This window comes from Nyctibius grandis, chromosome 17 (assembly GCF_013368605.1).
Source record: "Nyctibius grandis isolate bNycGra1 chromosome 17, bNycGra1.pri, whole genome shotgun sequence".
Lineage (NCBI taxonomy): Eukaryota > Metazoa > Chordata > Aves > Nyctibiiformes > Nyctibiidae > Nyctibius > Nyctibius grandis.
In genome coordinates, this window is record NC_090674.1 from 7,678,220 (window position 1) to 7,690,294 (window position 12,075).

Sequence of the window (12,075 nt, forward strand, 5' to 3'; positions counted from 1 at the left end):
AAGAAAGGGCACATTTTTGTTACTGCAGTGTCTCTCCTGCCTTGCGGTGGGTTGGCGTTGCAGGACAAGGTGCATGGCTCAAAGAGGCTCCTGGTGGGAGAAGTTCCCTGAACGGTGCATTATGTGTGGAGCAGACGAAAGCCTTAAGCCTTGTTCACTTCTTCGTGTATTAAAGTAACCATTTTCCTCTAAATATCCTGCTGTTAACTCCTGACGTTCAGTCGTCACACAGACTATCTAAAAGACAGCGATGCTTTCCAGGTGAAGTGAGTGTTTTCTAGTGAGCTAGATAAGCACGATACGCACAATTAGTTTGAAGTATTATTGAAAGAATAAATAGTTTGAGGATTAGGGCTGCTGAAAGTCTTTTGCTGAAGGTCCACGGGTGAAGTGAATGAACAGGCCGTGCCGTAGCTGCTGTCTCAGCGAGATGTCAGGTTCGGGGTTATTTTTTCAGTGTTCTCCAAGAAAAAGTTAATAATTTTCTTGAGACCAACACACAGGGATGAATGATTTCTGTGTTCACGGTGATGGAGTAACACATACCTTTTTTTTTGATGTCAGGGAGAAATCAGAAAGAAAACTCACCACTGTTTTGCATTTCTGTTTCTAACAGGCTTTTATTTGAACAAGCAAAAAGTGCTCCTTGTTTTCCATCTTAGTCATTATATGGCATTTATCTGTATCTTCCTGGTAATGTCTAGTGCTTTTGCCACATAATTGCTTTCAAATTATAATAGGCCAGCATTAAATATTTGACTTCTTAATACTTTTTACTTTCAGTAATGCTATCTTCCTGCTGCCTCGCACCCCCACTTCCATTCTGAATTAACAAGAAAGAAAATGCAAAATTGTTCCACACAAAGATAATTATCATAAAAATCTTTTATCCAACCCCCAGCCAAACACAGCAGACCCCTTATCACTGCAGGAATTTTGAGTAGGGCACTTGAACTCCTTTGAGATTCAAGTCTGGTAGATTAGCATGTAGATGCCACATAATTGTGTTCCCCTTGGTTTCTCTGAAAGCTATTAGGCACTGATTTATTTTTCTGTTACATTCCTGCTTTGTCCTGAGTGTTACTGATGGAACTTAAGATAGACACATATAACCATGGATTTGACAAACAAGACACAGAGAACAGGCAGCAATTTTTTTGTAATTGGGTTTTTCTTTTCTTTTTGCCCCCTTCTCCCTGTAAGATACCGAAGTAGTAACCTTTTTTGAAGGGCAGTGACAAAGGACAAGGAGAATTAGAAGCAAAATCTCTTCTCTAACAGTTGTTACTGAGGCTGTTAATGTATTTCATCTGTCTGCCTACTCTGTAATCTCATAGAAAGGACAAAAATATGTTGTTCTTGTTGATAACAACAGGTAGTGCTGTATCAGGTTGTATCCTGTGGGAGGGGGTGCTTGCGAGTTGTCCATCTTTATAGTAAACTGTTCTCCATGGCTAGTTCTCCAAACTCGAAGTGTATTTCTGGTTCCTAGAGGATAGTTTGGGTGAAGTGAGATAGAATTAATCATGTAAATCTCAAACTGAAGCAGAAAGAATTCAGTATGGATTTGCAGAAAGTGTTTTGATGCATTTTCTCTGAAGTCAAAAAAAAGAAAAAAAAAATCTGTGTTGTCCATTCCAAGTTTTCAGGTCAGGGGAACTGCCAGTTTGAGCTTGAGCTGGGAGTTTCATAGGAGCTTCTTAAGAGGTGAAGGTCTCTGGAGTTCCCCAGCCAAGAGGGGAAACATTTGGTTTGTGGGGTGAATTCTGAGGCAGACGAGCACCTTGCCAGAGCGGTTCCACGTTATCTGGAGTCACTGAGGGCTTTATCCTGTTACTCCACAGTTCAGTGGGCTGCGTGAGTCAAGGGAGCTGCTATCCCACGTACGTCTCTAGGAGTCAAAACCAGAACAAAAGTGAGGTCGTGTTTATTAGTGCCAGTGACACTTTTGAGCACAGCTTGACGTCTGAGACTATGAAGAACGAACGTTGTAGCAGATAAACACTTGTTCCAGCGTGCGTGAGAGCTAACGTGAATACATTAATAACGAGGAGAGGTGGCACGGCGAGATTATTGCCTCAGCCCGGGCAGTGCGTGCGTGCGGGACGCGTGATGCTGTCAGGCTTGTCTCTTCTCACCCGAGTTATGGACGTGCGGAGAGTGAAAAGGTACCGAAGCACACCTCATCACAGCCCTCGCCCCCCCGACGTGGTGCTTTCATACTAAGATTTTTGATCCTTAAACTTGTGCAGATGAAATATTAAATTTTGCTAGGTAGCATTGTATGCTTCATGCTGCTGTTACAAGTAAAATGTAACAAGACATAACATGATACTGCTATTCTTTTTTTTCTTTTCTTCCCCCCCCCCCAAGTAGTTTGGATTGTTTTAATGGTAGGTTATACACAGTCTCTCAATACTGGTAGGTACTTTTTTATATCCTGATTCCCAGGTTTCCCTCCCCAGGGACATACAACACATGAGATACATAGTGGTACTGTTCTGCAAAATGCTGGTGAACAGGATTTCTCTGAGTAGAGCAGGGCCTGATCCGCTTCACTGAGACGCTGCTGGTAGCAATTGCTGAGTATACAATCTGTCAAAATTAGTTGAAATGGGAAAGATGTGGGTATTTTCTTCCCTTAGGTCTCCTTTTTTAGGCAAAATCTCCTTTCCTTCCCAAAAGAATATGTTGATCTGCTGGACTTCATTTCTTTTCACATCCCTCTCTTCTGCAGTTCAGGAAATCTCATAGCATCTCTCTATTTTATTCATTCCTTGGGCAGACGAGGTACAGTACCACCAGACATGCTGCTTGGGTAAATAGCAGGGCTTTGCTGATCGTGCCTTAGTGCTATTTTCTTTTTTGGCTGTATTTGACTTTTCCCAGGTTGTGGGCATGTCGATACTTTCTGTGTAGGTGTGGACCACTTTGGGTTTCATCTGCCTACATAGCTTGCTGCAGCAGCTTATGGGATCTTGTCTCTCTTAGTCACCGCAGAAGCAGGTCGCAGCTCCCCGGCGTGCAGGGGCACGGGTCGAAAACCACAGCCTGGGTTTAAACAGGCTGCACTGAGACAAACGAGAGAGGAGATGATTGCCCGAGCGCAGGCGGGGGAGCGGCGGTCCCCGGGTGTGACACTGCCTGTGTGTGTACGCGTGTCACACTTAACAAAATCAACCCTGATTTGTGTAAAGCACAATTTCAGGCCTTAAAGCACAGCCTGACAGCTTGTAATTGTGCAGAACTTTGGGCAGACAAGTGCGTGGGCTACTGTAAACCAGGGGTGGGCTGAAAGGCTGCAGTGCTCGGGGATGGATCGGCCCCGTCACAGCGTTGGCTTCTGGCTGCATCTCTTAGGAAGAATATTTCCACTCCTCCCTCTGAACTAATGCATTTTACCACGAGCTTTCCTTTGGAAAGTAAAGTTGTCAGAAAAAGAGAATAAAACTTAATAGGAAGCAGAGCCCCGAGTCCAGAGGAAGAGGGTAGGGGAGGGCAGGGAAACGCGGCACCGATGAGTAAGTGGTGGCTGGGAAGCTGCTGTCTCAGGCTGGCTGCGGGGCGGAGGAACCCGGAGCTGTCCCGACTCCCTCGCAGAGGTCATTCTCCTGGAAAATTTACAGCTCTGAGCTGATTGTTTGGCTTGGCACTATGGTCAGGATGCTGCCTTGTAAACTTAATAATAGCTGCCCTCTTTTTAATTTGTTTGACCTTGACTACAATAATTTATTATGTGCATTAGATCTTTTTTTTTAAAAAAAAAAAAAACAGTGCAACAACAAAGAATTTGGCTCCCTTTTCTTTCTTCCATGGTACTCTGGTTCTGGACTCCTCGGCTTTGATGGCGCACTGTGCGTCTGCAGTTGTGCAGGACGAGTTAAGGGGATAACGTTAGAAAGGCATTTTCTTAGAAAGGAGCTTCTCCAGGTTTGTGCTGTGGCGATTTGCTTTTCCCAGTATCTGTTTTTGTACGAGTATGGTTTGTTCCTTTTTTGCCTGGCAGCCCCTTTTGAGGAAAACCTTGCTCATATTTTCAAAAACCCTCGTTGCAAACAAACACAGCACTCCAGAGTATCCCCAGTATTTCATGTATCTACTAATTCTTGTGGCTCTCTATGTCTCGGCAGAGGCCAGGACACAAAGAAATCAGGATCTTTTCTGGTTGTGTGATTTATTTTTTTTTCTTAATGCTTAAAGTGAAAGCAATCTGCCGGCACAGCCTACCTTGGTTTCTCTCTCCTGTCACTTGCAGATTTCCTCTTTGTTTTATTTGCCTGATAGATCCTCACAGAATGTTACTTTTTCTTTACAAGCCCCGTGTTGGGTAGAATACTTAGACTTGCTCGAACTTCCTGATCCACAAGTCAAAGCGATCTTCTCTGTCTGTTGCAGAAGAGCACACGTTCCGCTGCGAGGACTGCGATGAGCTTTTCCAGTCAAAGCTCGACCTGCGGCGACACAAGAAGTACGCGTGCCACGCCGTCAGCTCCCTGTACGAGACCCTGAACGACGAGATCAAGCAAGAAGGTCTTGCAGACGGACAGGTCTATGAGTGCAAAGACTGCGAGAGGATGTTCCCCAACAAATACAGGTACTGGCAGATGGCCAGGCCCTCCTCTGGGCAGCCCCTTGCCATGGCTCCTGCGCAGCCCTGCCTGGCGGTGGGAGATGCAGGAGTGGGTGTCTCAGGACGGCTGCGGGGTTGTACCTTTCCTTTCTCCGCAGGGTTCAGGGAAGATGCTTTTAGGATCCTTCCGTGTCATGAGCTATTGGGCATCATTTTATTTCACCTTGATTTCATAGACCGTGATGCTTTTCATTGCCCCTTGGTGGAAGCATCCACAGATTATTGGCGATATAAAGTTTAAACGGTTGTTTTCTGAATTCCCTGTGACTTTTTCAGGCCTGATGGACCTGCTTAGTATCTTTGCAGCAGCTGCTCCCGTGTGGTCTGGTTCTGAGGGAAAACACTGGTATTACGTGCTGCCAATATCTGCATGAGGACTTTTTTATGTGTAATTCTTGGTCACTTGAGATCAGTGGGTATAAAGAGGCGTTGTTATACTAAGAACTCTCAGCGTGGTCATGAGCTCCTATTTGATCTTGCAGAAGAAGTTAAAGCAATTCTATTCTAATCAGATTTTTGGTTTTAATTTTTTTATTAAAGGAAAATGTTCGTGAAAAAAGTTTGTGTTCACCAAGCATTTTTGTAATAGAAATGTGAAAAGGAAAGAAAGAAGATAGGATATTCTCCCTCTTGTATTTTTATTTGCAATATTTATTCAATTATTATTATAAGGCAACTCTAACCAAGAATTAATCCTCTTTTTAAAGGAAAAATTCTTTGTCCCAGTAGTTTTAACTGCAAATTTCTATCTGTCAGGCAGAATGTGATAGTAATCAAATGCAGCTTTAAAGCAGAGATCTTTGAGATTTCTGATTCATTTGCAATGTGAGACTCAAACAGTTGAATATTAGGAGCCAGTTTTTAAAAGCTGAGGGGTTTTTTAAATCATTTTAGGATTGTGTTTATTTGCATCCTGAGCCTTTAACTCCTGGGCTGTGTTTTCAAGGTTTTCTCCACAGCATACGAACTAGAGTTTTATCTGTTTACCAGAGGCTGAAGTTCTCACATACTCATATCAGTTGACTTCTTAGATGAACAAACACCACACGCAGCAAGATTATAAAATAGTGAGAACTGGCAATCCTCTGTCATGCACTATATAAGTGGAGCAAAAATGTTGAGCTTGAAGCCTGTTTCATTTCAGTTAAAAATTTAAAAAGAAGTTCACCAGCATTAGTAATTTTGAACTTAATTATATTATTACTTGCAGATCTTTGACCTAGGTGAGTAAATGAAGGAAAAAATCTATTTAAAACAAACATAGAGAAAGGTGAACCATAAAGAACATTGCACTAGTGTATCTGTGTAGAAAAGAGCTTGGCTCTTGGCCGTGTTGTGGGCGTTTTACAAGTTGGTAGTAGATGCAGTCTGCCAGTGATAGCTGTATGGTGGTTCTGTTAGCACAGTTTGATGTCTTTATTCCTCACCTTGTGTTTCTACGTTGGCTGCGTTTGATGAGATACTAGGAGGCTGCAAGTCTCTTATTTTTTTTTTTTAAAAGGAGAACTTCCTTTAAGTGTTTTAAATATTTATGATTTTTAGTAGAAATTCCAGTTCTTTTATCTCGCTAGCTGTGTTAGAAACTTTCTCCTCTTCAGCTTCCAGCACTCTGTAGTTTTTTATGTTCATTTAGGAAATATCCTTTTGAAATGCATGTGCCATTTTGCAACATTTGTGTATTTCCTGGCTCCCTGGGGGGCCCTGGGGTGGCACAGTGTGCCTTTTGCAGGGGTTAAGAGAAGCAGAAAGATTTTCAATCCCTTTTTCCCTTTAGTGATCACTCATCCCTGTGGGTACGACGTTCAGAGTTGTCCGGTGAAGCTAATTCTAGGTACTCGGGTGATGTGGCTGAGCTGAGGTCCTGGTTACCCTTGATTTTGTGGGAGAAGTGGCTAAGACAGACCTTGACTTGGACAGGCCACTGATTCCAGAGATTTGGGTTGGGGTTTTTTTAAGCAAATGATGTGAAGTCATTTTTTTGACAGGGTAAAGATAGAGTCAGCAGCATCACCATTCAGTGTGCTACTTGCTGACGGGTTTAGTGGGGCTGGGAGAGAATGTCCACATCTATCCCTCCCCCATCAGTCTGCTGCATTTTACGTTCTGAGAAAGCCACTAAAACACAGAATATCTCCAGAATTTTTCAGAAGTTAATACAGATCAAATCAAGAGTGCCACTGGGGAACTGAAATTGAGCATTTAGCAGCTGACTAAATAAATAAATGTTTTGCTAATCCCAGTAGGTACTTGCCTCTAAACAGCATATTAGTTTGTCCATATTTGCTCTAAATAAACTCATAAATCACAGCTAACAGGAACCTATTTTTGTATGTTTATATGAAGGGTATATATTTCTTTGTATGTGTAAAAAATTTTGTAGTGTTAAGAACACCATTTCTTTAGTGAAATGAATATTGCTTCTTTAAAATTAGTGGATTGGCAGTTTATAAGGGGCATGTTCATGAATATTAACTATCTGACTGGAAGGAAGAGGAGGTTCTTCAAGGGAGCAGCAGGCTTGTGGCTGCTTGGTTTCATGTGTAGAGTTGCTGGGCAGGCTGTGGTCCCACCAAGCCCACTTGTGATGAAGCCACCTTCTACACGGTTACCTTTGCTCCTGTGCCAGCACACGCCCTCAGGGCACAAAGATTTCCCTGCAGGTCAGTGGTCAGTGCAGTCAGCCTTTATACGGGGAATTTCAAAGGACCCCAGCGCCAGGTCTGTTCTGCAGCCCTGCTGAGCAGGCAGGTGCTGTGGGTGCCAGGGTGCCTGTTGGCGTACAGTCCTACTGGGGACGCCGGTCCCTGTGGGCATCTGAGGAGGGTGAGAGCAGTATAGTCCTGAGGAGGATGTCAAGGCAGAGTCAGTTCCTCGCTTTCTAAATCCCTCAGGCTCTGTGGAAATGCCCAGGAGGTGTCTGCTGGGAAGTCACCCTGGAGCGTTTAATGAAGACTGGCAGGATTTTCCAGTAGTGTTTAGCTTTAATGTTCCTATAAAATCTATAGCTGTGCTTTAAAGTTCCATGGGAATGGCTTCGTATCGATCTGCAGGGGATTCCAGGCTGGAGTAGATTTCACGTTTGTCTTTCATCAGAGTTCACAGTACGGAGGGGTGTTTGTAACTCCCGTTAAACTACACTGAAGGCAGCAAAGGACACAGGTTTTATTCCTTTGCTTCTGGGGCCTGGCCGGAGAGGTGCAGGGCTTCCAGCCTGCTCAGGACGTTTTACAGCGCTCGGCCTTCAGCAGAATGGTTTCCCAGGCTCCACACGTGCCCCGCTGCCACCGACGGTGGCTTCCCTGGGCTGTCGCGTGGTTTGGTGGCCCAGGAGGAGCCCTGCGTGCTGACGGCACGGGCAAGGAGAGCACCCAGCGCCCTGAAAGCCATCCCTGCCGTGGCCCTGCTCCAGCAGCCGCTTCGGTTCGCCATCATCCTCCTGGGCTGGGAGAGGCTGCCAGTTGGCAGGAGCCGAAATTGCCGAGTTAAGTAATAAAAGATGTCTGACATTTAGAAGTGAAATGTGTTTGCACCTTATCGTGTTTCTTTCCAATGTGAAGTTGCTGTGTTCTGGGAAGCTGTGGGCTTTGTGCCCATGAAAACGGCAACGCGATAGTCTCGGCAGCAACAGCTAATATCTTGTCTTTCCCTGCGGGGATGCCGTAGAAGTCTTGGTCACAAAGTGCTCATTTTTCTCTTCGGGAACCTGCAGGGTCAGGTCTGGTTTTACCTTCCTTTTCCCCCTTGTAAATGGACTCAGGTATTTAATAAGAAATATCATAAAATGCAGTGATGTTTTGAGGCAGAATAGGGCAGCTTCCACCTGTAAAATAAATTCCCAAAAGAAACTGTGTTTGCGTCTCGCTGCACCTCTCGTGGTCGATACGCTGCTCACCCCCTTTTCTTAAAGGCTTTTGCATTCACGTGCCGTGGCAGCAGGTGGTTCTGGAACCCCCCCGGGCTCGCGGCCTGTTTCTCTATTGCCATCTCTAATCGCTTCTCTGGGTTTCAGCCCTCCCTGGTACGGGGCAGCAGTTCTGTAGCAGCGTCTGCCCTGACAGCCAGCGCCCGGTGAGGTGGGCGCTCGGAGCTGGGGGCTCGCGGCGGGTGCCGTGCGAGCCCAGCCTGTCTCTCTTTGCCAGCCTGGAGCAGCACATGGTGATCCACACCGAGGAGAGGGAGTACAAGTGCGACCAGTGCCCCAAGGCTTTCAACTGGAAATCCAACCTGATTCGTCACCAAATGTCTCACGACAGCGGGAAACGGTTTGAATGTGAAAACTGCGTTAAGGTACGGTGCAGGACGTGGTACCCGGGGGCAGCTTTGGCTGGGAGAGGGCGCTGGGAGCTGGGGGACGGGGTCCAGAGGATGGGTGACCCGTGCCAGCGCGATTGGGTGACCCGTGCCAGCTCAGTTTGGTACCCGCTTGCAGCGGGGGGTGAATATCCTGCGCTCCCAATGCCAGGAGCGGGGTGACAAAAAACGGAAAAAAATAGTCAAGCTTTTCACAGCTTTTCTTTTCCCTGCTGCTTTGTTTCCCTCCTTGAAGGCGTTTTCTCTTCCAGGTGTTTACGGACCCCAGCAACCTCCAGCGGCACATCCGCTCCCAGCACGTCGGCGCGCGGGCCCACGCCTGCCCGGACTGCGGCAAAACCTTTGCCACCTCGTCGGGCCTCAAACAGCACAAGCACATTCACAGCACTGTCAAACCTTTCATATGTAAGTTGTCATGGCCATCACCGAGCTCTGGCTCGCGCTGTAATTGCACGTATCCTGCGGGGCCCCCCAGTACGAGCTGTCCCCCTGTGAGCAGCCGCTGTAATTTCATAGGTCAGAGCACAAGATGAAATTCCGCAGCGATTTTTTTTTGTGTGCTCCCTGTTTTTTCAGTAAACATTCGTGGCAGTTTTTGACTTTCTTGACAAGTTAAAAGCTGAGTCTCTCAGCAGTCCTAGCGATGCCATTTTCTCATATCTTTTCTTTCTCTCTTCTTTTTTTCCTTAATAATTCTTGAACGTTCGTGTTGGTGACATAAATAAATAGCTGACACAGCCTGATCGAAATGTCTTTCAGGGGTGCCTCAAAATCCCATAGCCATTGTAAGGAGTCTGGAATAGTCACAGAGGCGAGAAGGTGTTTTTAAAAAAGAGTTTTTTCCTTCTTTATTTACTGCATGTTTCATCTAGATAATGCTGGGAAGCCAAATAAATAGCAGATTAACTGTGTCCTCAGTGCACTTTTTAGTGGGATATTTCCAAAAGGGCATTTTCCCCTGAGAGCCATTCGTCTCATCTCTTGTCATTCTCAGGGTTGTATATTTTTTTAATTGACACAGCACCTATTGGATTTTGATAACTGTGCAGAAAGTGGATTGTGTCACAACAAAGCTATGGAGGCTTTAGGGACTGCTTCCTGACCCTCTTCAGAAGGCGTAGTTCAGGCACAGAACGGGATCTGTGTTTGATTCCAGGCTTTGATGTTACGGTAGGGAAGCACTGAACCCACTTCTGCCTTTTTTTCCCTGTTGGTATAATGGGAACAGTATGGAAGGGTATCCTGGGAGACTCGTTTCATTAATGTGTTCTGAGATAATCAGATGGGTGTCAGTGGAGGAAGAAAAAATACTCTTATTGCTCATTTTGATGTAATCTTTCATTTGGTGACGGGCACATGAAAGAGATGATTTGAATCTCATAGTGTTGCTGCAGTGAGATGAATTATTTCTTCTCATAATCTCCTCACTCTCACCTCATAAGAATTAGGGAGTTGTCAGTCTAAATCAGTGTGTAAAACAACTTGAGACTGATTCTGCCTAGTTCAGATGTGCCAGGTGGAGTCACAAGCGTGAATATGGAACCCATTAGCAACTTTGGGGGGGCCGGGAGGCAGGGCTCGCTGCGAAGGTTTTCTTTCCTGTTCAGTGGAAGAAGAGGGGTTTGGGGGGTGGTGTGGTTATTTTTTACAATATTATAGTTGGCTTTAAAAAAACCCCAAAACTGTCACTTTATAAATGCAGAACGCAGAACAGGAAGAGGGGACAGTACACACAGAGTTACTAAATCATTGGGTAACTGGAGACTTAAAGAAAAATTTTCCAGTTTTCCTTGTTTTAGAATGATGGTGGGAGCTCTCGTACCTGTCGCCCTTTAGGGAATTTTGTGCAGCAGCAGCTGTATCTAGCAACTCTTCCTGGGGTGGGAAATGGAAGAAAGGAGCCTGACTCCCTTGGAAGACTTTGCTTTTGGTATCCTTAGTCTTCTCATAAAGTTTTGCCGCATGGGAACAGCGTAACTTCTTTTTTGTAAGATGACGAATGCATACAATAAAACCAGCACAAACACGGCGTTGAGCCAGTGAAAGCTGAGAGCAAGTGCTCCGTGGTGATACAAGCTGCTAAAGCAGATTAGCCATCGTTTATAAACTCGTGTGTATCTTCTAAACCTGAATGTAGCATCCCTTGGCGCGTGGCAAGGGAGATGGTTAAAATTAGAAAGGGGTATTTTTGTTCTGGGAAGAAAAACACACAAACATCTTTTAAAGAAATCCACTCAAATGTGACATTTCTTCAGATATTATTAGTAATTTGCGAGGGAGCTTACCCGTGGTGTCCTTACTGTGGAAGTACTTGCACCTGCCTGTTCGTTTGGACACGCACTGTCACTCCCACAGCCCTAAAGATGTGGCCTTGCACAGACAAGTAGAACAAGAAAAATACCCATTCTAGAGCCAAGGGTCAAGCAGTTAAAGCAGCATCAAACCCGAGACAGGCAGCAGTGACCTGGCTGTCCTGGCTTCAGCTTGCCAGCCCTGGCACCCCGCTGAGGCTGGCCCGTGGCAAGCGCGTCTCCTGGCAGAGCAAAGCTCGGGAGCAGCCCGGGAAGGCAGAGCTGGTTTGTGGGACTTGTGTGTTACACGGATGGGGACACATCCCTCGGCTTAAATTCCTACAGAAACAGAGATTGCTGTGTCTAACAGACCATTAGCTTTATGGAAAACAAGTTGAGAAGTGTTTCCTTTAGGTATTTTTTAAGAAAACATTTTAAAATGAAGTAAAAAGCTAATGCCCCCCTTTGAAAGTTAAGGTAGCTAAAATAATACATGCAACGGCCATAAAACTGTGTGTGTACAATAATAGTAGTTCAGAAGAACTGACACGGTTTTTTAAGGTGTGATTGCCAAAAACTAGGGATGGCTTTAGCATGCTCATTTGAAAAAACTGTTGCTCAAACCTTGAAACTCTTCTGATGACTTTCTAGTTCTCCTGTTTGTGCTTCCTTCGCAGCCCTTGCTCTGTCTGGGTCTGTAGCAGAGGGGCAGAAGTACTCTAAGACAGTTCAGATTAAATTTCTAGTGTGATCAGAAACAGGACACAGCACACCCTTCGGTGGCCATCCACTCGATTTTGGGATGCTTGTTTAAACTAGAATGTCTAATTTGTTAAAGTTTAA

General features: G+C 45.2%; 1 protein-coding gene across 1 annotated transcript in view; it reads left to right on the top strand.

The window, feature by feature from the left end:
- PRDM16 (PR/SET domain 16) overlaps positions 1-12,075 on the top strand; it is a 187,451-nt gene that overhangs the window by 151,848 nt on the left and 23,528 nt on the right. The window contains exons 7-9 of the mRNA XM_068415101.1: positions 4,396-4,594; positions 8,770-8,917; positions 9,193-9,346. Of these exons, the coding sequence (XP_068271202.1) occupies positions 4,396-4,594; positions 8,770-8,917; positions 9,193-9,346 (501 nt within the window). The remainder of the gene's footprint in view (positions 1-4,395; positions 4,595-8,769; positions 8,918-9,192; positions 9,347-12,075) is intronic.